Genomic DNA, 27508 nt, shown 5'->3' with positions numbered 1-27508 from the left:
TTTCTCGCACAAATATAACTTTATTCTTAAAATTGTCTGTGTACAACATCATACACACTTCTCTTTGGAGTAAAAACTAAAACCTCTCATATACACGGAAAATAAAACAGATCGAAAAATGTACAGACATTTTGTAAACATGCAAGAGAACAATTTTCTCCGAAGAGTTTGCAACACAAATCCAGTTTAAAGGGGGGAAGGGGGTCCAGTTGTTTTGGGGCGCTATGCTACTTACAGAGAGAAAACACCATGGCTCTAAAAGGGGATTGGTTGTTGATTTATTACATAGCCTATCATGTGACCCTCCTCAGGTCCAATATTACTCCACCCAATGACTCTGTCTCTCCGTGTCACATTCTAACCCGTACATACCACCCGCGGAACTTCAGTGAATTTTTCAGAGGTATCCCAGGGAGAACTCTGATCAAGGTGACGTTTTCATTTCGATAAAAATGGGCATCACTGACAGATTGATGAAGTGAGACAGGATCTACAGCTATTAAAAAGGTAGAGGGGTAAGAGAGGGAGTTCTCACCCCCTTACCGTCCTCCCCCAGGCCTAGGGTAGAGCTCAGTTGGTAGAGCATGGCGCTTGTAACGCCAGGGTAGTGGGTTCGATTCCCGGGACCACCCATACGTAGAATGTATGCACACATGACTGTAAGTCGCTTTGGATAAAAGCGTCTGCTAAATGGCATATTATTATTATTATTATAACCAGATGACCATTGGCCCCAGAGGGGAGAGGAACCCCAACCCTCAAACCAGAGGGAGTCTGGGGGACTCTGTAAACGTCAGCTCTGTGAAGGTGACACCCTCAAATATTTGGCAACCTGATAGCTCATGGTCCCTTACACTTTGAACACTATGGTGAAAATGTTACATGACAACAGCAACAAAATACATCTGTGTTTGTGAGGAATTTAAAATGCCCTTTTAAGTTAATATTTTGTGGTAGCGAAGTAAAAAGTCACTTTTTTTCCCACAAGGAATTGACCAGCTATCCAGTAAAAATAACTTATCACACTTTAATTTCTATCCTGCAATGGCAACAAGGTAGCTTACACAGTAGCAACAGATAAAAAGGCAATGCAGAGTTCGCTGCCAGCCAGTCACACAGCTGTAGCTGTCAAAATCAATCACAATTGCGTCACAACTAACGTATCAGTGGTCAGTAGTTGCTGTGTAAGAGTTATAGCGCTCTTTGGGGTAAGGTTCAGAGGTGCTGTAGGATCAAAATAACCGACCCTGCGTCCCTCCTTGTCTAATACGACTGTCCTGGAAGTACTGTCTCTAGAGTATTATGCTCAGTGTTTAATTTGAGAGGAGTCTCCTATAAAGCTGTTTCTCATTCTCTCTCTCTCTCTCACTCGTTTCCTCTCTCTCTCACTCGTTTCCTCCCTCTCTCTCTCACTTGTTTCCTCTCTCTCTCACTCGTTTCCTCTCTCTCTCACTCGTTTCCTCTCTCTCTCACTCGTTTCCACTCTCTCTCTCTCACTCATTTCCTCCCTCTCTCACTTTTCGTCCAGTTCAGTGCATTTAACGACCCCACAGGGGCCCTCGCGTGTTTGTTCCAACGCCCGCGTTTAAGAAGAAAAAAAAGGCAACACACAAACTAAACGGGCACAGTTCGGAATGAGGTACTCACGGTTCACTCCAGTTCAGAAAAACCCTCTGTGGTCTTCCATTCTAAATTATGAATTTGTTCGAGAGAAGAGTGTAGGGTTGTGTTGTGCGTCCACGACGCTAAATACAGCCTCATCTGTGCCTGTTGTTTTCCCACTGATGCGTCTTATTGTGTGTTGTAGAGTCAGAGCGGAGCTGTCAGTCACTATAGATCTGACAATACATATTGGTTAGGATAGGGAGTGGGCGGGACAGCCATATCCAACACAACCGCACACACTCACTGACACTAACATCTTCAGGGGTAAATGATTCCACTGGAAAATAAGGTGTAGCCCATCCACACCCCTCACTTTCCATAGGACCTATAAATACAGCATATCAACCTGGGAGAAGACTAAGGATTACAGTACAATAACAAAGTCTCTGTCCTTCAGTCATAGGGGAACATGTCTTCTTTTAGAGAAGTGGTGTCTAAACAGTGGACTCTTTGGGCCCCTCCTGTGCTGCATTCTTGCAGCTGTAGAGCCATTTGATGACACGGGCGTTCCTCTCGATGATTGACACCCCCGTGGTCAGCTTCTCGGCCACCTCCTCCTGGAAAAGCCCCGCCTCTCCTGAGTGGCGGGAGAACTCGCTGGGCTCCGAGCCACCGCGCCCTCCCCCTATGCTCCTCAGCACCAACGAGAGCGTGTCTACGTCGCTGGCCCCACCCAGGAAGTTCTCAGGCCCCAGCCGGTCCACCATGTCCAGGTCCAGCCCGCAGTAGTCAAAGAAATGCTCCTGGTCAGACAACGCCACTGAGCATCGCAGAAGCAGATCTGACTTGGAGCGTTGTAGTCCTGAACGCCGCCGCGGTGGTGGTGGTGGTGGCACCCGTTTCCAGATGTCCGCCTCGTTGTCAGTGTGGTCACTCACGTTGTTGCCCTTGGTGATGCCATTGCCATTTCTGGTACCATTGGTGATGCCATTGCCATTTCTGGTACCATTGGTGATGCCATTGCCATTTCTGGTACCATTGGTGGTGCCATTGCTAACACAGCTAACACCATTCTTAGTCCGCTCCGGTGTACAGCTGAAGCCAGGGCTGGGCAGCGGTGAGCGCTCGTGGTCCGTCTTACTGGATCTCTGGCTACCCGGCCCTCCCTGTCCCCCGTCCACTGTGTCCTTGTCAGTGGTCCAGGACATGTGTGAGTCACCATCCCGCGACAGAGCTTTCTCCTCGCTGATCACCATCTTCTGGGTGTCCCCCTCGCCCCCGCCACTCTTCTCCCGCATGGAGCCCAGGAAGAGGCGGCGGACAAAGTTGTACCCCTTTATCTCCATGGTGGAGTTCCCCAATACGATGCCACCACTAGGCAGGCTTTTGCACTCTTTCTTCTGCCGGTAGATGACCAGGGAGTCAGGCCGCAGCATGCGCTTACCGGTGCTCCTCCTCAGGATGGGTGCACTGTGAGGGGCTACCAGGGGTACGGAGGGTTGAGTCCTGGGGGTCCTGGGGCTGGGTGGGGTCACCTTGTTGGCGTTACTCCTGTTCCGTGCTTCCACATCCACCGACGTCCTCCGATTCTCCTTCCTCGAGTCATCATTCTCGTTCTCGTCTCGTACTTTGAGGGGGCCGGTCAGGGTGGGGAAAGGGGCAGAGGAACGGCGGGGTGGCAGCCGTGGGGTGAGACTCCCAGGCACGGTGAGGGGACGACGGTGTGGAGGAGGTGGTGTGCAGGGCACCAGGACGGGCTCCTGCTTGGTGTTAATGACCTGCTGGCTCTTAACGTACTTGGCCTTGTCTGCCTCTAGTCTCTCTACAGCGCTGATAGATCGGCCCTGGCCCCCACCCTCCATCTGCCTACGCAGGTAGTCCGGGCCCTTGTTGAGGAGCCTCAGAGGTGAGGGGGATCCTATGGGTGTTAGCGGTTTCATGGTGCTCCACCCTTTCGGGTAAAGACATCAAAACAGCAGCCCCAAAATGGCTGCCTTCTCCTGCAGCGAGTGGCGAAAGGTGTCCCCCTGGATTTATTGTTGTGCCTTTCAAGTTCTACTCTAGTGTGAACTTTTTCAGTAAGCTTTCTGCTTCAGAACTAAAGACATAACAGCTCCCATTCTCACTCACAGTTCCTGAATCTCTCTACTGAGGAAATAAATAGGTAGCAATTCTGTGACCACAGAGGCCACGTTTGATGTGGAGCTTGCTATAGATAGCTTATAGCTATAGATAGTCTCTTTTTGGGCACTGTTGGAGCCCAGACAAATTGATATCTCTATCTAGTATTTACACAGGCATTTGGATAAATGGGCAGGGAGCAGGGAAATCCTGTTGCCACTGGCCAAAAGCACTCCCAAATGGGACGTTCTCCTGCCCACAGCGCAGCAGAAATAGCAGGCAGAGTTCACTTTGAAAGGGTTACTGTTTTTCACCCTCCCCCTTTCTTTCTTTCTCTCTTTGTCCGTCTCTCTCTGAGCGATCACTCCCTTTCCGTTGATCTTTTCACCGAAGGTTAGCCCTGGGAAATGAGATATAATGGCTTCAAATATTTGCTTTGCGAAGGCAGGCAGTCTGAGGGACGCTGGGTTCGAGAGACTCCTATTTGTTCGGCCGCCGTCGCGGTTGAGGTGACCTGAGAGTGGGCGGCACCGGGACACTCGGACGTTGACGGATGGATGAAGGACTTGTCCTTGTCCTCACCTCACCTGCACTCACAGTCCCCTAGGAAGAGAAAGAAAAAAAGAGAGAGGTGTTAGCACGGCCTGCTTTTCTCCAGGGCAGCAGAGACAGAGAAACAGAGAGGTGTTAGCACGGCCTGCTTTTCTCCAGGACAGCAGAGACAGAGAAACAGAGAGAGGTGTTAGCACGGCCTGCTTTTCTCCAGGGCAGCAGAGACAGAGGAACAGAGAGAGGTGTTAGCACGGCCTGCTTTTCTCCAGGACAGCAGAGACCAGAGAGGTGTTAGCACGGCCGGAGCAAAAGAAAAAAGAGAGAGGTGTTAGCACGGCCTGCTTTTCCTGGTGTTTTTGCTTTTCTCCAGGGCAGCAGAGACAGAGAAACAGAGAGAGGTGTTAGCACGGCCTGCTTTTCTCCAGGACAGCAGAGACAGAGAAACAGAGAGAGGTGTTAGCACGGCCTGCTTTTCTCCAGGACAGCAGAGACAGAGAAACAGAGAGAGGTGTTAGCACGGCCTGCCTCCAGGGACAGCAGAGACAGAGAAACTTTTCTTTTCCAGGACAGCAGAGACAGAGAAACAGAGAGAGGTGTTAGCACGGCCTGCTTTTCTCCAGGGCAGCAGAGACAGAGAAACAGAGAGAGGTGTTAGCACGGCCTGCTTTTCTCCAGGACAGCAGAGACAGAGAAACAGAGAGAGGTGTTAGAGGTGTTCCAGGCACGGCCTGCTTTTCTCCAGGACAGCAGAGACAGAGAAACAGAGAGAGGTGTTAGCACGGCCTGCTTTTCTCCAGGACAGCAGAGACAGAGAAACCAGGCTTTTCTCCACAGCAGAGACAGAGAAACAGAGAGGTGTTGGCCTGCTTTTCTCCAGGACAGCAGAGACAGAGAAACCTGCCTTTTCTCCAGGGCAGCAGAGACAGAGAAACAGAGAGAGGTGTTAGCACGGCCTGCTTTTCTCCAGGACAGCAGAGACAGAGAAACAGAGAGAGGTGTTAGCACGGCCTGCTTTTCTCCAGGACAGCAGAGACAGAGAAACAGAGAGAGGTGTTAGCACGGCCTGCTTTTCTCCAGGACAGCAGAGACAGAGAAGAGGTGTTAGCACGGCCTGCTTTTCTCCAGGACAGCAGAGACAGAGAAACAGAGAGAGGTGTTAGCACGGCCTGCTTTTCTCCAGGACAGCAGAGACAGAGAAACAGAGAGAGGTGTTAGCACGGCCTGCTTTTATCCAGGACAGCAGAGACAGAGAAACAGAGAGAGACGTTATGGCAGAGAGTGACAGGGGTCCCCAAAGCTCACACTGAGCTCATGTCACACTCTTTAGAGCTGGAATGAGTCCTGTGTCTGTCAGGAAAGAGCTGGGCCAAGCTCCCACGCATGCACTGAGCTGACTGCTATTGGGAATACACAAAACATGCCAATCCAAGTTTTTACGAGGAATTGAATATCTTGGAGGCTACGTTCATTTTAGCAATCATACCTCTGCACTGATATTCCTAACACCCTGTAGCTGTGAGAGAATGTGTCTGTGTGTCTACGTGCAGAAGGGGAAAGGAGTTCAACACATCTCCCTAAACGATTGCTCCTCAACATGCAAGGTTGACAGAAAAGAGGTATCGCTCCTAATATACATTTGCATAATCAGCTGTGATGAGTTGAACAAAGCTTCTGCACACCACATTTGCAGTCCTAAAGAGCTGCACAGAATACTTCACTAACACAAGACACACCACATTTGCAGTCCTAAAGAGCTGCACAGAATACTTCACTAACACAAGACCATTAATATTTAAAAACCCTGCATAAAAACCTTGCAAAGTAAACCAATACACTTCCAACGCAATAACTCTCTCAAAGTTGCAGTGGGACAGCGTGCTCTCCAAATTAGCAAGCCCCAATGAAAGATAAGTTAAACTTGAAACCAAAAGTAACTGGAGTTGTTTGAAAATGGTACATATCTCAATGGCATGTTGCATAGAAAGAGAAGACCGTGTTATTTTCAGGGGCACACATTGCTCTGACTTGGGAGTAAGGAAGGGAGGGGACGAGGTTGTGTGTTTATAACGGGATAGGGAGCCTAAGCCAAGGCGCAGAGAAAGTATTTATAGCTACAGAGAATCCCAACATGATTATCGTGTGTGTATGTGTGTGCTCTTGCATGCATGTGTATATATATGTATGTGTGTGTGTGTCAGCATGTGGCAATAAGGCCCTGCCCAGTAAATTCAGTTGTATGTCTACAGAGTTGGTTTGCAGATTATCAGGCCTTTTGGAGAGCCCACATTCATTTTTGTTTTACCTTTATTTAACCAGACAAGTCAGTTAAGGACAAATTCTTAATTCACAATGACGGCCTACCCCGGCCAAACCCTCCCCGAACCCGTACAACGCTGGGCCAATTGTGTGCCGCTCTAGGGTACTCCCAATTACGACCGGTTGTGATACAGCCCGGGATCGAGACCAAGGTCTGTAGTGACACCTCCAGCACTGAGATGCAGTGCCTTAGACCGCTGCGCCACTCGAGAGCCTACATAGGCTTCCATCTGTGTTATAGCAGTAGGAAGACCTTGTCTGTAAACCCCTAAACTGCTACAAAAACCTGAGAGCACAGGTGGTGGCTGTTTTTCATGTACTTTCCTTCAAAAAGTATTTAGAAACTGGCCCAGAAAACCAAATGTGCTCCTTCTGCTGTGTGACTGCTGGAGAGTCAGAGTGGTATTGTTCTCAGAATTCTGCTGTGTGACTGCTGGAGAGTCAGAGTGGTATTGTTCTCAGAATTCTGCTGTGTGACTGCTGGAGAGTCAGAGTGGTATTGTTCTCAGAACTCTGCTGTGTGACTGCTGGAGAGTCAGAGTGGTATTGTTCTCAGAATTCTGATGTGTGACTGCTGGAGAGTCAGAGTGGTATTGTTCTCAGAATTCCGATGTGTGACTGCTGGAGAGTCAGAGTGGTATTGTTCTCAGAATTCCGCTGTGTGACTGCTGGAGAGTCAGAGTGGTATTGTTCTCAGAATTCTGCTGTGTGACTGCTGGAGAGTCAGAGTGGTATTGTTCTCAGAATTCTGCTGTGTGACTGCTGGAGAGTTAGAGTGGTAATTGTTCTCAGAATTCTGCTGTGTGACTGCTGGAGAGCCAGAGTGCTATTGTTCTCAGAATTCTGCTGTGTGACTGCTGGAGAGTCAGAGTGGTATTGTTCTCAGAATTCTGCTGTGTGACTGCTGGAGAGTCAGAGTGGTATTGTTCTCAGAATTCTGCTGTGTGACTGCTGGAGAGTCAGAGTGGTATTGTTCTCAGAATTCTGCTGTGTGACTGCTGGAGAGTCAGAGTGGTATTGTTCTCAGAATTCTGCTGTGTGACTGCTGGAGAGTCAGAGTGGTATTGTTCTCAGAATGGCCCGAGGTGTGATATAAAAACAAAGTGGCAAAACAACGAGTGACCTCCTTCTGACAGGAAAAGGATCTATGTCTGTGGTGTTTTTAAAGGGTTTTGTGTACATATTACATACCAGTATAAGGTTAGTATGTTGGTACGTTCAATAACAAAGAAACAGAGGCACTTTGCAAACAGCAAGTACTTTCCATAAGGATCCGAGCCCCTTAATGATCATGAAACAAACCCCCAAGACTTAACACAAAGTCCTATGAATTGGTGAAAAAGCTAATTACTGGCACCATGACATAAAAAGGGGGCTTACCTCCCTACCTCCTGCGTTTAGGTTGGCTCTCTACCGTTCAACCTCCACACCCCTCTCACATCAACCCCCCCCCCCCTCTGCCCTGCTGTCAAAAGCCCTAGAAGGCCTACTACTATAAATTCCGTCTAGAGAGGAGGGGGGAACGGCTACACTTTCCAGATGTCAAGCAGGCAAGGCCGGGAAAGGTACCCATTGTTTGGAATAAGTTCCGGAACAAAACCCAACAGGTGCCAGAGGAAAGAGCCTAGACAGGGATAAAAACAGGGATAAAAACAGACAGGGTAACACTTTTTTTTGATGGTCCATCTGTAGATGCTCTAGATCTACAGACTATCAGTAACATTTCAACCAACTACTGTATCTACTAACCCTTAACCCTTAACCCTAACCTTAACCCTGGTCCTAACTCTAAATGTAACCCTTACCCTAAACCATATTCTAAACCTAACCCTAACCTTAGCAAGCAGTTGCCTCGTTTGTTGATAGTATGACCATCTGCATCTACAGATGGACTATCCAGACCATCCGATAAAGTGTAACTACAGAAAGAAACTGGGTAATGAAACATGTAGCAGAACTAAAGGGTAGCGGTGGTGGTGGGGCATCATATTTACCAGACACCGTTCTTTCGGGGGGATATGTGCTCCAGCAGACAGTAGGATTGCCGTTTCAAGTGGCAGGATTATGCCACTGGAGCGCAAAGCGAGATTAGTGCCTGGCCTATGAACTCAAACATGGGGCACTGATGACAGGCAGCCTCTGACCCTCCATGGATGTGTCAGTTCTTCAATCCAATCTGAATAGGAGTTCTATAGAGTTTGTGGCATGGAGTACATCCTGGTTTTAGTTCTGACCAATGGAAGACAAAACGGTTAACCGCAGGATGTTGGAGTCAAGTGTTAAGCAAATATGAACAGAATCACGGTATATGACAAAACAAGGGAGAATGTTTAGAACATGAAAGTATAACTCCATAGACCATACATCTTTTGAAAACCACTGCCGTTTTCCACTAAGGCCAAGTTTAAAAAACGTGCTCCCCTCTGAGATTGACTGTTGTTTGAAATGTAAACGTCTTCTGAAGGCATTGTATTCATTGGATGTGACAACGGCCGTTTGAAGAGAGCCAGCCAGTCTCTGATGAGAGGTTCTCTCTTGCTCTGAGCACTGTAAGTACTATCACTGAGAACAATGCATAGATCAGTGTGAATCACAATGCTAGCCGTTGGTTGTTTGGGACACTATTTATTACTTACAAACCAGAGAGTGGCCCAAATTCAAGTTGGCTCATATTTCTTCTGGACACACACGGTGATTGATAACCGAGAGAAGATTTAGAAATAGACAGGTTTCAAGCCACAAGGTAAGAAAACAGGTTGGGGATCTGAAAAGGGTGAGGTCAGTAGACCAGGTTTGTCATGCAGGTGAAAGAGGACCCAAAAGCGACTTGGCGAAAACAGAGTCTTTAATCCAGTAAAGTAAATACAAACAAAAAAACACAACTTTCACTCGAAATGACGAGGACAAACTGGAGACTCGATCTTGAACAGCAGGTGAACAGCAGGTTGCCTCGGGAAGGCACTTGAACCAGACAGACTCAGACACCTGCTCACCACGCAGCATCTGAGGAAAACACGACACGACAGGGCGATACACAAACACAGCACGGTGAATTCTAGACAAGGAACCGACAGGACAGGAACGGAACACAAAGGAAGAAATAGGGACTCTAATCAGGGGAAAGGATCGGGAACAGGTGTGGGAAGACTAAATGATTGATTAGGGGAATAGGAACAGCTGGGAGCAGGAACGGAACGATAGAGAGAAGAGAGAGCGAGAGAGTGAGAGAGGGAGGGGGAGAGAGAGGGATAGAAAGAGGGAAAGAACCTAATAAGACCAGCAGAGGGAAACGAATAGAATGGGAAGCACAGGGACAAGACAAGATAATAAATGACAAAACATGACAGTACCCCCCACTCACCGAGCGCCTCCTGGCGCACTCGAGGAGGAATCCTGGCGGCAACGGAGGAAATCATCAATGAGTGAACGGTCCAGCACGTCCCGAGACGGAACCCAACTCCTCTCCTCAGGACCGTAACCCTCCCAATCCACTAAGTATTGGTGACCCCGTCCCCGAGAACGCATGTCCATGATCTTATGTACCTTGTAAATAGGTGCGCTCTCGACAAGGACGGGAGGGGGAGGGAAGACGAACGGGGTGCGAAGAAAGGGCTTGACACAGGAGACATGGAAGACAGGATGGACGCGACGAAGATGTCGCGGAAGAAGCAGTCGCACAGCGACAGGATTGACGACCTGGGAGACACGGAACGGACCAATGAACCGCGGAGTCAACTTACGAGAAGCTGTCGTAAGAGGAAGGTTGCGAGTGGAAAGCCACACTCTCTGGCCGCAACAATACCTTGGACTCTTAATCCTGCGTTTATTGGCGGCTCTCACAGTCTGTGCCCTGTAACGGCAAAGTGCAGACCTCACCCTCCTCCAGGTGCGCTCACAACGTTGGACAAACGCTTGAGCGGAGGGAACGCTGGACTCGGCAAGCTGGGATGAGAACAGAGGAGGCTGGTAACCCAGACTACTCTGAAACGGAGATAACCCGGTAGCAGACGAAGGAAGCGAATTGTGAGCGTATTCTGCCCAGGGGAGCTGTTCTGCCCAAGACGCAGGGTTTCTGAAAGAAAGGCTGCGTAGTATGCGACCAATCGTCTGATTGGCCCTCTCTGCTTGACCGTTAGACTGGGGATGAAACCCGGAAGAGAGACTGACGGACGCACCAATCAAACGACAGAACTCCCTCCAAAACTGTGACGTGAATTGCGGGCCTCTGTCTGAAACGGCGTCTAACGGGAGGCCATGAATTCTGAATACATTCTCGATAATGATTTGTGCCGTCTCCTTAGCGGAAGGAAGTTTAGCGAGGGGAATGAAATGTGCCGCCTTAGAGAACCTATCGACAACCGTAAGAATCACAGTCTTCCCCGCAGACAAAGGCAGACCGGTAATGAAGTCTAGGGCGATGTGAGACCATGGTCGAGAAGGAATGGGGAGCGGTCTGAGACGACCGGCAGGAGGAGAGTTACCCGACTTAGTCTGCGCGCAGTCCGAACAAGCAGCCACGAAACGGCGCGTGTCACGCTCCTGAGTCGGCCACCAAAAGCGCTGGCGAATAGACGCAAGAGTGCCTCGAACACCGGGATGACCAGCTAACTTGGCAGAGTGAGCCCACTGAAGAACAGCCAGACGAGTGGAAACAGGAACGAAAAGGAGGTTACTAGGACAAGCGCGCGGCGACGCAGTGTGCGTGAGTGCTTGCTTAACCTGTCTTTCAATTCCCCAGACTGTTAACCCGACAACACGCCCATAAGGAAGAATCCCCTCGGGATCAGTAGAAGCCACAGAAGAACTAAACAGACGGGATAAGGCATCAGGCTTGGTGTTCTTGCTACCCGGACGGTAAGAAATCACAAACTCGAAACGAGCGAAAAACAACGCCCAACGAGCTTGACGGGCATTAAGTCGTTTGGCAGAACGGATGTACTCAAGGTTCTTATGGTCTGTCCAAACGACAAAAGGAACGGTCGCCCCCTCCAACCACTGTCGCCATTCGCCTAGGGCTAAGCGGATGGCGAGCAGTTCACGGTTACCCACATCATAGTTGCGCTCAGATGGCGACAGGCGATGAGAAAAATAAGCGCAAGGATGAACCTTATCGTCAGACTGGAAGCGCTGGGATAGAATGGCTCCCACGCCTACCTCTGAAGCGTCAACCTCGACAATGAATTGTCTAGTGACGTCAGGAGTAACGAGGATAGGAGCGGACGTAAAACGTTCTTTTAGAAGATCAAAAGCTCCCTGGGCGGAACCGGACCACTTAAAACACGTCTTGACAGAAGTAAGAGCTGTGAGAGGGGCAGCAACTTGACCGAAATTACGAATGAAACGCCGATAGAAATTAGCGAAACCTAAAAAGCGCTGCAACTCGACACGTGACCTTGGAACGGGCCAATCACTGACAGCTTGGACCTTAGCGGAATCCATCTGAATGCCTTCAGCGGAAATAACGGAACCGAGAAAAGTAACGGAGGAGACATGAAAAGAGCACTTCTCAGACTTTACGTAGAGACAATTCTCTAAAAGGCGCTGTAGAACACGTCGAACGTGCTGAACATGAATCTCGAGTGACGGAGAAAAAATCAGGATATCGTCAAGATAGACAAAAACAAAGATGTTCAGCATGTCTCTCAGAACATCATTAACTAATGCCTGAAAAACAGCTGGCGCATTGGCGAGACCAAACGGCAGAACCCGGTACTCAAAATGCCCTAACGGAGTGTTAAACGCCGTTTTCCACTCGTCCCCCTCTCTGATGCGCACGAGATGGTAAGCGTTACGAAGGTCCAACTTAGTAAAGCACCTGGCTCCCTGCAGAATCTCGAAGGCTGATGACATAAGGGGAAGCGGATAACGATTCTTAACCGTTATGTCATTCAGCCCTCGATAATCCACGCAGGGGCGCAGAGTACCGTCCTTCTTCTTAACAAAAAGAACCCCGCCCCGGCCGGAGAGGAAGAAGGCACTATGGTACCGGCGTCAAGAGACACAGACAAATAATCCTCGAGAGCCTTACGTTCGGGAGCCGACAGAGAGTATAGTCTACCCCGAGGAGGAGTGGTCCCCGGAAGGAGATCAATACTACAATCATACGACCGGTGAGGAGGAAGGGAGTTGGCTCGGGACCGACTGAAGACCGTGCGCAGATCATGATATTCCTCCGGCACTCCTGTCAAATCGCCAGGTTCCTCCTGAGAAGTAGGGACAGAAGAAACGGGAGGGATGGCAGACATTAAACACTTCACATGACAAGAAACGTTCCAGGATAGGATAGAATTACTAGACCAATTAATAGAAGGATTATGACATACTAGCCAGGGATGACCCAAAACAACAGGTGTAAACGGTGAACGAAAAATCAAAAAAGAAATAGTCTCACTGTGGTTACCAGATACTGTGAGGGTTAAAGGTAGTGTCTCAAATCTGATACTGGGAAGATGACTACCATCTAAGGCGAACATGGGCGTAGGCTTCTCTAACTCTCTGAAAGGAATGTCATGTTTCCGAAACCATGCTTCGTCCATGAAACAACCCTCAGCCCCAGAGTCTATCAAGGCACTACATGTAGCACCCGAACCGGTCCAGCGTAGATGGACCGACAAAGTAGTACAGGATTTTGATGGAGAGACTTGAGTAGTTGCGCTCACCTGTAGCCCTCCGCTTACAGATGAGCTCTGGCTTCTACTGGACATGAATTAACAAAATGTCCAGCAACTCCGCAATAGAGGCACAGGCGGTTGGTGATCCTCCGTTCCCTCTCCTTAGTCGAGATGCGAATCCCTCCCAGCTGCATGGGCTCAGACTCTGAGCCAGAGGAGGGAGATGGTTGCGATGCGGAGCAGGGAAACACCGTTGATGCGAGCTCTCTTCCACGAGCCCGGTGACGAAGATCTACCCGTCGTTCTATGCGGATGGCGAGAGCAATCAAAGAGTCCACATCTGAAGGAACCTCCCGGGAGAGAATCTCATCCTTAACCACTGCGTGGAGTCCCTCCAGAAAACGAGCGAGCAGCGCCGGCTCGTTCCACTCACTAGAGGCAGCAAGAGTGCGAAACTCAATAGAATAATCCGTTATGGACCGTTCACCTTGGCATAAGGAAGCCAGGGCCCTAGAAGCCTCCCTACCAAAAACTGAACGGTCAAAAACCCGAATCATCTCCTCTTTAAAGTTCTGGAACCTGTTAGAGCAATCAGCCCTTGCCTCCCAGATAGCTGTGCCCCATTCTCGAGCCCGGCCAGTAAGGAGTGAAATGACGTAAGCAACCCGAGCTCTCTCTCTAGAGTATGTGTTGGGTTGAGAGAGAACACAATCTCACACTGCGTGAGAAAGGAGCGGCACTCAGTGGGCTGCCCGGAGTAGCAAGGTGGGTTATTAACCCTAGGTTCTGGAGGCTCGGCAGGCCAGGAAGTTACAGGTGGCACGAGACGTAGACTCTGGAACTGTCCAGAGAGGTCGGAAACCTGAGCGGCCAGGTTCTCCACGGCATGGCGAGCAGCAGACAATTCCTGCTCGTGTCTGCCGAGCATGGCTCCTTGGATCTCGACGGCAGTGTAACGAGCGTCTGAAGTCGCTGGGTCCATTCCTTGGTCGGTTCCTTCTGTCATGCAGGTGAAAGAGGACCCAAAAGCGACTTGGCGAAAACAGAGTCTTTAATCCAGTAAAGTAAATACAAACAAAAAACACAACTTTCACTCGAAATGACGAGGACAAACTGGAGACTCGATCTTGAACAGCAGGTGAACAGCAGGTTGCCTCGGGAAGGCACTTGAACCAGACAGACTCAGACACCTGCTCACCACGCAGCATCTGAGGAAAACACGACACGACAGGGCGATACACAAACACAGCACGGTGAATTCTAGACAAGGAACCGACAGGACAGGAACGGAACACAAAGGAAGAAATAGGGACCCTAATCAGGGGAAAGGATCGGGAACAGGTGTGGGAAGACTAAATGATTGATTAGGGGAATAGGAACAGCTGGGAGCAGGAACGGAACGATAGAGAGAAGAGAGAGCGAGAGAGTGAGAGAGGGAGGGGGAGAGAGAGGGATAGAAAGAGGGAAAGAACCTAATAAGACCAGCAGAGGGAAACGAATAGAATGGGAAGCACAGGGACAAGACAAGATAATAAATGACAAAACATGACAAGGTTGACGCGTAGGTATGTGCGCACGCACGCGCACGCACACACACACTGAGAGCAGCCTGCATTTACACACAGACAACAGCCTCCATTAACTCCATTGACTCTAATGAGACTAATTAGTACCCAGCACCTTCTACTGTGATCCTCTCTCTTTTGAAAAGTGTGTGACGGCCACAGCAGAACGTTTCTCCTAATACACTGCATCGCCACCGCTCCCGCCCTGACTATTCAATTCAATTCAAGGGGCTTTATTGGCATGGGAAACACGTGTTAACATTGCCAAAGCAAGTGAGGTAGACAACCTCCTTCTCTCACAATGGGTAGTTATTAACCTCTCATCTCCCTGGCTTTCATGCGTCTCTCTCTCTCTCTCTCTCTCTCTCTCTCTCTCTCTCTCGCTCTCTCTCTCTCCCTCTCTCCCTCTCTCTCTCTCCCCCTCTCTCTCTCTCTCTCTCTCTCCCCCTCTCTCTCTCTCTCGCTTTCTTTCTCTTTGTTTTTTCCACCCACCCTGTCGTTCCCCCCCCTTCTCTCTCCCCCTCTGTCTGTGAAGCTGCTAGCCCGCCTGCAGGGAAGACTTAGCCAGGCACTCCACGTAGCCCATAAGAAGAAGCAGAAGTTTTGTGTCAGGCTGCATCAGTACCTCTGGGCCGGGACAGAGAGAGTAGCGAGGGTCCGACGTCCCGTGGTCACCAGGGTCGCATTGTGATTGTGTGCACAACAAATGGATTCGGCTCACTCAATTTTGCTTTTAATCAATGGTATTATTTGGCCTACTTGGTTAATGAGTATGACCCAGGTTTGATAAACCAAAAGCAAAGGTCATGCCTATATGTTTCCCACTGCACAGCTCAGAGGACAGGCCTTATTCAAAAACAACTGATTCAATTTATTGGTAACTTTGCTACTGTTTCAAATAGAAATGGTGCTAGAGGTAAGCTACACTGCTCAAAAAAATAAACACTAACATAACACATCCTAGATCTGAATGAATGAAATATTCTTATTACATACTTTTTTCTTTACATAGTTGAATGTGCTGACAACAAAATCACACAAAAATGATCAATGGAAATCAAATTTATCAACCCATGGAGGTCTGGATTTGGAGTCATACTCAAAATTTTAAAAGTGGAAAACCACACTACAGGCTGATCCAACTTTGATGTAATGTCCTTAAAACAAGTCAAAATTAGGCTCGGTAGTGTGTGTGGCCTCCACGTGCCTGTATGACCTCCCTACAACGCCTGGGCATGCTCCTGATGAGGTGGCGGATGGTCTCCTGAGGGATCTCCTCCCAGACCTGGACTAAAGCATCCGCCAACTCCTGGACAGTCTGTGGTGCAACGTGGCGTTGGTGGATGGAGCGAGACATGATGTCCCAGATGTGCTCAATTGGATTCAGGTCTGGGGAACGGGCGGGCCAGTCCATAGCATCAATGCCTTCCTCTTGCAGGAACTGCTGACACACTCCAGCCACATGAGGTCTAGCATTGTCTTGCATTAGGAGGAACCCAGGGCCAACCGCACCAGCATATGGTCTCAGGATCTCATCTCGGTACCTAATGGCAGTCAGGCTACCTCTGGCGAGCACATGGAGGGCTGTGCGGCCCCCCAAAGAAATGTCACCCCACACCATGACTGACCCACCGCCAAACCGGTCATGCTGGAGGATGTTGCAGGCAGCAGAACGTTCTCCACGGCATCTCCAGACTGTCACGTCTGTCACATGTGCTCAGTGTGAACCTGCTTTCATCTGTGAAGAGCACAGGGCACCAGTGGGGAATTTGCCAATCTTGGTGTTCTCTGGCAAATGCCAAACGTCCTGCACAGTGTTGGGCTGTAAGCACAACCCCCACCTGTGGACGTCAGGCCCTCATACCACCCTCATGGAGTCTGTTTCTGACCGTTTGAGCAGACACATGCACATTTGTGGCCTGCTGGAGTTCATTTTGCAGGGCTCTGGCAGTGCTCCTCCTTGCACAAAGGCGGAGGTAGCGGTCCTGCTGCTGGGTTGTTGACCATCCTACGGCCTCCTCCACGTCTCCTGATGTACTGGCCTGTCTCCTGGTAGCGCCTCCATGCTCTGGACACTTCGCTGATAGACACAGCAAACCTTCTTGCCACAGCTTGCATTGATGTGCCATCCTGGATGAGCTGCACTACCTGAGCCACTTGTGTGGGTTGTAGACTCCGTCTCATGCTACCACTAGAGTGAAAGCACCGCCAGCATTCAAAAGTGACCAAAACATCAGCCAGGAAGCAAAGGAACTGAGAAGTGGTCTGTGGTCACCACCTGCAGAACCGCTCCTTTATTGGGGGTGTCTTGCTATTTGCCTATAATTTCCACCTGTTGTCTATTCCATTTGTACAACAGCATCCGAAATGTATTGTCAATCAGTGTTGCTTCCTAAGTGGACAGTTTGATTTCACAGAAGTGTGATTGACTTGGAGTTACATTGTGTTGTTTAAGTGTTCCCTTAATTTTTTTGAGCAGTGTATATGAGTAAGCAAAGACATTTGACTAGGAAGGGTTAAAGAGTGCCAGTAGATTTCTGTTGATTACTCTGGTGGGGAAGAGAGATTTCAAACCCAGGAAGTGTTTGTTTGGTTCATGAGGACTTCATCATCTACCCACCAATGAACCAGCTAGAGTCCAGAGCTAACATAGCATATCCAAAGGAAACCGGCTGTCCTCAGTTTAGAAGTTCCCCTTTTTTGACATATGCATTCAGAGCGATAAACACAAGATAAGAGGTACATCAATTCTCGGAGAGACCACCTTTGAAGCACTTTAAAATGTGTTGACCCTCTTTTTTACCTGTCAAATAAACGAACGGGCATCTGCTGTGAACTATCTCTCAGTCTTCACCCCTATATTTTCTCCTTTCTCTTTCCCCTGCATTCCCCTTTTCTTCCTGTCTTTTCAAACATCTGGCTCCTCTCTGTAGGATGAAACAGGCAGAAGATGGAAGACCATCACCATTGCACTCATTTTAACCAGGACCTATTCAGGATTCTCTTGCGGAGTTTGTAGACTCTATGGATGCACAACATGCCCAGGTCGACAGTGCCATGTGTGAACATAAAGACTATGACCATTAACGGTCCAAATTAACGGTGCAATCCTCCTAGGTCGTTAACCAGCACTACAGAAACATCTCTAGAGGGTGTATTCTAAGGATGGACAGAGACTTGGCTCCTCTAGGGCCACAGACTAGAGCCACAGAAGTTACATTATTAACGGCTCTAAACAATGGCTCTCTCTGGGTCTAGTAGATAATAAGGGAAAGACCTGGACTACTCCATCTCATTAGCTGGGGGAGGACAAAAAAACAAAACATGACAATAAAAAAATAACAGAGACGGAGCCAGGGGGATAAACACCCCTCCACTGGCCCAACAAACAAAGCCAGTGACACACCGTAAATCCCCTCACAATTGTGAGGCTTCGAGTGCCATCAGGCCATTAGCTACTTGATATATGGTTGGGGGGGGGGGTGTTGCGGGGGGGGGGGGGGGGTACCTCAGACCCTTCCACTGTCATGCAAGGGGGCATCAGGTCACAAGGGACCGCCACCTCACTAGACCTCCTCCAACCATAAAATAGATGAGATGCCCACTTAACTCACTGAATGTGGCTCTTTTGTCATTCAATGGTAATAACTGGAAGACAGTGAGTGGAGCGTCGAAGCCTATAAGTGCGAAATAGAGACAGCCTGTACAGACGTGGAGATGAACGCAATCTGTTCTGCTCCGTGTCATTACCACTTTACAGTCTATAAGTCAACTATTTATATTAGCCTAGTCCAAGTTTATTCAAGGTTGGGAAAGTCCTTCAAGTCCGAGGCCAATCGCAAAAACCTGAAGTACGGAACGTCACTTTAAAAACAAAAGTCACCCTTGATTAGCTACTCAAGAGACACGGACTACCTGATTGTGGCACAGGAGGTGCAAGACTGCCGGCCCTGGTCAACCTCTTATCAGCTCTGACACCCGTGGAAAGCTAATAAAGGTTGAAACGGTTGAGATAAGACGGCCAGACTTCCTAGACTATTCTAACTTTTATCAACAGATCAAACCGACTCCCTTTTTTCCTGCCAGCAGGAGCAGGCACCCTCCTGGTTGAGCTGATAACCACAGCACAGTTGACCTACGGTATGTAACCCAATGACTCAATACCGACTGTTTGTGTGTTACACCTTTTAGGCCTAATGCACAGAAAAATATACAATTAAGCATGTGTTTCGCCCACATGGACAATTCTACAGATGCAGAAAAACATAGCTCTCTTCATTGGCCTTTCAGTATTACATTTGTATCTTTCCAATGGAGAACTACTCCTAACTTTGACTTGTTAGACCCGTCCCGTCTCGCCCCCCCGTCCCGCCCCACCCACCCCTGGCCCTAGTGGAAGCTAGTGCCATTGATGCAACCTGTGTTCCACTTTGGACCTCTGGAACCAGTCCCAGCCCCTGACTCCCTGGTAACCCGTGCCACAATATAGTGACACCTGATCCACTCTCTGTCTACAGCTCAGTGGTGGAATGTTAAGCCTCTACTATGATGCCTCACTGTCGACGAGTGAACTAAAGCGCACTTGGAAGGGGAACCTATCAAGGAAATGTTGAAAAATTGTATTATATAAAGCCTATATAAAAGACCTATAGTCCTTCTGGTCAGGATTTTGGGGAATGCAGCTGAGGTCAAAAGGGAGATGGGAGAGGTTGGTGGTAGACTGGGGTGGGGTGGGGTGTGTGTGTGTGTGTGTGTGTGTGTGTGTGTGTGTGTGTGTGTGTGTGTGTGTGTGTGTGTGTGTGTGTGTGTGTGTGTGTGTGTGTGTGTGTGTGTGTGTGTGTGTGTGTGTGTGTGTGTGTGTGTGTGCCTGCTTGGGGGGGCAGTAGGCTTCTCTGCAGGTATGTGGTGCCTCCAAACCAGGTCTGGATTTGTGTACATATTCTAAGCAATGACCACCACTGTTACACCTATAAACGCCAACATGTCTTTATGTTGACTAAATAAAACACACCCTCTGTCAAATATACTGCTGAATGCTGTGTGTGTGAGAAAGAACCCTGTTGGGTACCAGAGACCCCCCCCTCCCTCCGAACCTCCCAAATACACCATCCTGGGGTTGTATACATAGTGCTATACACACACATAAATCTGGGCACATCGCGAAAGCCCCTGGAGTGTTACGTTATGAAGGCTGTTCTCCCAGAGTGAGCCCTCATTAAGCTCTCAGCTGGTGTGAAAGCTCGAGCTAGAGCTCTTGCTGGAGACGAGCCAGATGTTTGATTTCAATAAGTCGGAAGAATTCGCCCTCTCTGAAACAGCATATGCCGGTTTCTAGTGGTTTCATGGTGTTAAAAGAGAGTTTGAGGCATGCGGCCAATTTCCAGAGCCTGTACGGGAATGTCCAACAACATGAGATGGCTCATGTCTTTTCTCTTACCACTTTGTGTTAGTACACAAAATACATTTAGTCAGTGCTGCAGTTTTTCATGTCACCATGTATCTACTTAACAAACTATTTAGATGCTACACGTTTAGCACAGCTGGGCAACTTGTGTGTAAGATCTGTCTAAACATGAGGGTGTCTGCATTTACAACCTCTTAGCACTCTAAATAGAAAATAACGGGGACCACAAAACATTCTCACAGAAGTCTTACAACGTCGCTGGGATGTTCAAACCAGATATTTTGTCTGTTGTAGCATCATCCAAGTGCTGGAGGGGCAGTAAAGGGTTATCATTTAGTCATGGGTGGTGGGGTGAGGCTCCTCCAGCTGTGCCTCCCTAGTGCCCTCTGACCAAACATGGCATCTCTCAACACACTGATACATCCTAGCCAATCACTGTGCCAGAGGACACCCACTGCCACCGCTCACAGCCTCACACTTTCGATCGATTTGCTATCTGTCCCACTATGGATGAACCATGGCCTGAACGCAATGTACTGACCTACAATGTAGGCTACCAGTCACTTATCACCAACCCACCACCAATGTGACAGACACAGCTATCAACTGAACGGAAAAACCAATACGACTCGATTAGCTTACCTTTCAACTTACCCCGAGGTAAAGAGAGAATGTCAGCTAATGTGTTTTTCATATTTCCCTGCGAAAAACATGCCACGTTTACAGAGGCCCACCAAGCACCGACCACTTTTTTCTTTTTTGGGGGATATTTCCCGAACCTAATAAAGGAGTCAATCATGGGGAAAACTAGATGAGGGTAAAACCTCTCAAACACAGAACCAGAACAAGGCCCAGTGTTTTCCTTCCTGCCTTATGTACTAGTGTGTCACCTCCACTGAACCTGCCAGCTGCCTTCACTCATTACCCAGTCGTCGGCCCACGTCTCCACAAACAGGCCCCAAGTGCCACAGAAATAGACCCCCCGTTCCTGCTCCTTGCCCTGTCAGAGTCACCAAGACTCACCATAGTGAGTCGGATGGAGAGGTCGGATGGAATGGACGGCAGTCTCGGAGGCTGCCGGGCCCAGCACTACCGTGTCCTCTTAATTGAAGGGTCCAGACTGTCATGCGTCAGCGACTGAGAGGATATTACGGCTCTATGGGTGATTCTGATTGGATGTGGCAGAGCCACCGAGGTGCCCAGCAGAGCTGTGAACAATTACAGGGATGTGAGAGGGAGAGGGAGAGGAGCTCCCACAGCTGTCACCACGACACAGGGGACCAGTAGGAGATGGAGGGGCGGACCACCTTTCATGATTTAGTTATCGATGATTAATTATTTATTGGGTTAGGGGCTGATAGAGATGGGTCTATGGATGGTTGCGAATCATGAAAATGACTAGATTAATAGGGATGATGATCTGATTTGTTGTGACGCCGATAAGGAGATACTGGAGGGGCACTTTTTTTTTTAATTGGGGGGAATTTTATTATATTTACATTTTACCCCCTTTTTCTCCCCAATTTCGTAGTATCCAATTATTAGTAGTTACTATCTTGTCTCATCGCTACAACTCTCGTACGGGCTCGGGAGAGACGAAGGTTGAAAGTCATGCGTCCTCCAAAACACAACCCAACCAAGCCGCACTGCTTCTTAACACAACGGGCATCCAACCCTTGAAGCCAGCTGCACCAATGTGTAGGAGGAAACATCGTGCACCTGGCGACCTTGGCTAGCGCGCACTGCACCCGGCCCACCACAGGAGTCGCTGGTGCGCAATGAGACAAGGATATCCCTACCAGCCAAACCCTCCCTAACCCGTACGACGCTATGCCAATTGTGTGTCGCCCCACGGACCAGTCACGGCCGGCTGCGACAGAGCCTGGGTGCAAACCCAGAGTCTCTGGTGGCACAGCTAGCGCTGTGATGCAGTGTCCTAGACCACTCTGCCACCTGGGAGGCTCCTGGAGGGGCACATTTAGCTCATGCACTCTTAGAAACAAGGGTTCCAAAAGGGTTCTGTCTGGAACCAAACAGGGCTCTTCAAAGAGTTTTCCTATGGGGACAGTCATTTTAGGTTCTAGAAAGCACCTTTATTTTAAAGAGTGTAGGGCTGGGAATTGCCAGGGACTTCACAATATGATATTCTCATGATTCTATACGTATTGCAATTTGACACTGCGATTTTATTGCGATTCGATGATCCAAACATATTGCTCATCATGTCTGCTGTAGGGGGACAAGAGAGAGCCATGAGAAGACGTTTTGATCAGTCATGGAAATAAAATAGCTGATAACAAATTGCTCACTATTTAAAAAGAAGATGGAGAACAAGCTATGAAGGAATAATACAGTTCTGGGGCAGGTACAGCCAACTAGCACAAACATAATATTGCGATATTGTGAAACAAAATATTGCGATATCGTAAAGAATTATATGGATGAGGCTAGGTATCTCAAAAGCACCTTCACAAACACAACTCATTTAAAGGCCATCTCTTGACAAGTTCCTCTTTTTGAATATTTTGTTCCCCTGAACCACTGGTGAGGAAGTTCCCACAGACGGTGGTAACAATCGGCCAAACCAGGCAACAGGAACAATAAAGTCAAATTATAAGCTCCGGTTCTGACAGTTTGTGGGAAGACTGAGGGTGTTTGAAGTTTCACACAGCAGTGATTGTCAAATGTCTCGCACCAGCTGCCTTTTATTCACACACACACACACACACACACACACACACACACACACACACACACACACACACACACACACACACACATAGCGCCAGGGGGAAGGTGATGTCACTTACAGGACCCTTTACCCTCTAATTAGGAACCTGAGCTTCGCTCCGTAACTAGGGGGCTTCACCTTCTGTAACTAGGGGGCGATACACGGCAACCACGCAACAGGAAAGGGATTAAGCAAAACAAATGTTTGATTTTAATTTTGGAGAATACAATGTGACACACACAAACCAATGATTTTCATTTGGGGAAATGACTGATTACAAGACTGGTCTGTCAGAGAAAACATAAGAGTTCAGTGAAATGTGACTGTGGGTTTCATGAAATTTAAGTGGTAAGAAACACGAGGGGCCGATTGTGAACTAAAAGCATGAAAGGCCCTGTGGCTTCCACTGTACTTCAGCAGCTCAGATTGATGTGGGTCAACACCAATCAGATTATACATGTGGAGAGTCTATAAAAAAAGAGAGTGCAAACATAAATGATAGAGAGAAATGAAGAACGAGTCTGAAAGGAAGATCTGTCCCATAGGTGGCTCAGCCCGGTCCTACACCAGGGCACATGGGTCAATGGCATACCACGGGAAAATGTAAACTGCTATTTGTCAGTCTGGTATGCAATGTGTGTATGTCTATACAACGTTTGATGCTGGATGAACACGTGGCTATGCATTTACACACACAAACCTCCAGAAAACGTCACTGTGGGCAATGTGACATTTTTGACCCCGACTCGACCGCCGCTGTGAGTCCTCGCTTGGTCAGTCAGAGACCCGGGTCCCACCGCTGCCACCAACACCGCGGAGGCCCGGCCCATGTTACATTTAATGTTAGTCATCCTAATGATGTCAGGGCTCCTGTCATCGCTCCATTCCGGACTGCTGTTGGAGGTTGGCTTTGCCTGCTCTCTGCTCTGTTTGTGCCTCTGGGTCTGCCGTAGCAGAGGGCATCTTCCTGCCTGTCTGCTCTGGTGGGATCAACTTCAAAGAAAGACATCAGCCTTTATTACAGCAGCTAAATTAGCAGTGTGTGAACCCACTGCCATAGGTTAAAAAAATACACTACAGACATTAGCAACTGTTCCATGATGCCAGACTGTTCATTTGCAGGTAGTGTAAGTCAGATCACTGCTGGTTCCCGCAGACTGAGAGCCATGAGCATAGGAAGAGATGACGCATACTGCTGTTCCCATATACGGCAGATCTCAAAGCTCATTTCCTAAGGAGGAACTTTAAAGGCCAAATACATCAAGGAAGTACACAGTTATCTGTACGACGGGGCAAGGTTGTCTATGGGTTATAACCTTCCACAATACACTGGTCAATATCCTAAATCTGCCAGGCTCCTGTCCTCACGGCCAAAGATCACCCCTTCTCATCTCCAAAGAGCGACTAGGGATAGAGAATGCCACTGAATGCGAGGTTCTACTGCCACTGACTGTGCACACAAACGCTGAAGAATCACAGTGAGCTTTATCTCTCAGTAATGCCATACAAAAAAAAATCAAACTAACTGCATTGCGGCGGGGGAGATCATGTCGGGTCCCTGGCTATGAAGTAAAAGTGAATCAGCATCATCACTACTGCATGATATACTAGCACAGCTGTCCATGTCCGCATCTTAAAACATGCAACAGCCTGTCAAAATGGAACAACACCACAAAGTTACCACAGTGCATGATTAAAAAATACCACTGTTGCTCTCCTATATAATTGGAGGGGTAAACAGGCTGCTCTATGGACACACACACACACACACACACCACAGCAAGTTTGTTTGTGGTTGCAAGACAAAGGAGTGCCCTTTGTTTGGTCTAGTACTCCAGGTTATTTAGACTGGCCTTCAGTGGTATATGACTCCACACTAATAATCCCCACTCTGCAAGTCTGGATCTACTATCTCCAAATATCAGAAAGAGTTGGTGGGGGATGAATAAAACACACAATGCTCTGGCCCAACCCTAGTCTAAAGGAACTCGAGCAACACCCAATAATGACTGTGAGATACGAAAGACAAGTCAAAACCTATTGTGTGGTAAAATTGCATAAGAACCTTGTTGAAGAACCACTGATTTGAGCTCCTCTACCTGCTGGCTATGCCTTATTGTGAGATCTCAGATAGCGCTGTCTTCCACCCATGTCTCGTGTTGTAGGGGACTTATTTGGCTCATCAGTGCCTAATATCTTCCCTATAGATCCACTGCCATTGGCCTAATGTCTAATCCAGGTTAGACTACAACATGCACGAGGCCACATAAAATGTTGCCATTGCAGGTAAACAGATGCCACACAATGGCTACAAGGCAACATACACTGAACAAAAATATAAATGCAACATGTAAAGTGTTGGTCCCATGTTTCATGAGCTGACATAAAAGATTCCAGAAATGTTCCAAACACACACAAAAGAAATCCCTCAAATGTTGTCCACAAATTTGTTTACATCCCTGTTAGTGAGCATTTCTCCTTTGCCAAGATAACCCATCCACAAGTCAGGTGTGGCATATCACCAAGCTAATTAAACAGCATGATCATTACACAGGTGCACCTTGTGCTGAGGACAATAAAAGGCCACTCTAAAATGTGCAATTTTACAGAACACAATGCCACAGATGTCTCAAGTTGTTTTGAGGGAACGTGCAATTGGCATACTGACTGCAGGAATGTCCACCAGAAGTGTTGCCAGAGAATTTAATGTTAATTTCTTTACCGTGTCGTTTTAGAGAACGTCCAACTGGACTCAACCACAGACCACGTGTATGGCGTTGTGTGGGCGAGCGGGTTGCTGATGTCAAAGTTGTGAACAGAGTTCCCCGTGGTGGCGGTGGGGTTATGGTATGGGCATGCATAAGCTATGGACAACAAACACAATTGCATTTTATCAATAGTAATTTGAATGCACAAAAACACTGATGAGATCCCGACGCCCATTGTGAGGCCCATTTTTATTTTAAGGGTATCTGTGACCAACAGATGCATATCTGTATCCCCAGTCATGTGAAATCCATAGATTAGGGCCCAATTAATTGATTTAAAATGAAGGATTTCCTCATAGGAACTGTAACTCAGTAAAACTCAATTGAACCATTGCACTCACTCATGGAAAATGACAGAGCATTAGAAGGAGATCAGATGGTTTGAAGCTCATCCATCATTTCTTCTCATGCCCTAGTTTTTATCCAGATTAAAATATTATGGTCCAAGGTAGTAGGCCTCTTTTCCAATCAGCGCGCGGATGTTCAATCTTATCAGGAAGTAATTTCACCCGATCTCACTTTTATCGCGACCGTAGTCACAAGTAGTCGTGAAAGGGCAGTCTTAACGACTAGAACAGTTCACGGTGAGTCAGACGAGGGGCCTTCATGTATAGGTTACATGTCATGTGATGAATTATAGTGCATGTCAACTTCTCCAACAGCGCTGGCCTCCAGGCTGACAGTTAACCTGTCAAATGCCATGTAGCACTACACAATCCACTTTATGCACAAAAATACAATACTTGTGCTTGCAGTTTATATAAGGCATGTTACATGTGAGGGTATAGCCTATCCATCTGGAATGACAAATTTACTGGCACACTGCCTAAAATAGATGCACAATTATGCGTATCCAAGAATACCAAGTCAGTGCACCCGGCTTGAAAGTAGCCTACTTTGCGTTTAGTTATGGTGAGGACAACTCTAGCATGCGTGCATAATTTTGTATACTCCCGTTTCCAACATGATAAAACAGGCATAAATAAAAATGTTCCTCTCAGTGAGGCATTTCTGACCCGTTAGCAAAATAACCTCTCATCCGAATAACGCACCGCCAAGACTCACTGAATTCACCTTGTTACTTTGCCTAGGGACACGTGTCCAGCGTGCGCTCCAGCACCATTCAGTAAACCTCCTCTCGGCAATTTCCCTTAATATTCAGTAACTTAATATAATAGCCTACAACAGAGTTATAAACAAGCTAAGTTCGAATCTATTCTCCCACTTATCCACATATGATCAGGCATAATTTATTGCATTATGTACAGCTCAGATCATAGTTGATTAAACCGTAAATCACATGGAAGTAATTATTGCAAATTATTAAACCGTAAATAATATGGAAGTAATTATTGGCAATGCTCAATGCTGAAGGCTATTCATTCACGATTGAATTTCGACGCTGAAGGAAGACACTCCTCAAAACGATGGAGCCTATTTTGTTTGTAATTGACCTAGTAATAAGATCTATAGTAGGCTAATAAACGGACATTATAACTTTGTGCTACTCAATCCATTTAAAAATCCATTTCATGCTCACCTTGTGTTGCGTGTTGCTCTTCATGCATGTGAAGGTGTCCTCTCGTTTCTTTCTGTTCTTTCAACCACTGGGACGGGACATGGATCTGTCCGAGTGGTTATCTGCTCAGCTTCTTGTGTAGCCTATTTTATTCGGCAGATAGTCGGACTGACAGACCGCTAGTGCTCCACGCTTCTTGTCTGCTGTGCTGCGTCCGCTTCCTTCGCAGACTGCCAGAACACTGGGTAGTTTACGTTGTAGCAGCCGTGCAACTCCGTGCCACAATGGGGAGTGGGCAGGTAGGGCGTTGTGCAAA

The 27508-nt window shown here is 48.0% G+C and overlaps 1 protein-coding gene across 1 annotated transcript; it reads right to left on the bottom strand.

The window, feature by feature from the left end:
* Positions 1–27508, bottom strand: LOC123996614 (protein FAM110C-like). The gene is made up of 2 exons (XM_046300118.1): positions 27214–27508; positions 1–4329 (listed from the first exon to the last, which is right to left on the bottom strand). Exon 2 carries the CDS (start codon positions 3543–3545, stop codon positions 2100–2102), a length of 1446 nt encoding a protein of 481 aa, XP_046156074.1. The 5' UTR covers positions 3546–4329; positions 27214–27508; the 3' UTR covers positions 1–2099.

This window comes from Oncorhynchus gorbuscha, linkage group LG15, assembly GCF_021184085.1.
Source record: "Oncorhynchus gorbuscha isolate QuinsamMale2020 ecotype Even-year linkage group LG15, OgorEven_v1.0, whole genome shotgun sequence".
In the NCBI taxonomy this organism is placed as follows: domain Eukaryota; kingdom Metazoa; phylum Chordata; class Actinopteri; order Salmoniformes; family Salmonidae; genus Oncorhynchus; species Oncorhynchus gorbuscha.
The sequence above is the reverse complement of the archived record's forward strand: the minus strand, read 5'-3'. Positions and strand labels throughout refer to the sequence as shown.

What these genes read in the sequence shown, in the direction of transcription:
- LOC123996614 (XM_046300118.1), bottom strand. Translation starts at nt 3,545, where the DNA reads ATGAAACCGCTAACACCCATAGGATCCCCCTCACCTCTGAGGCTCCTC.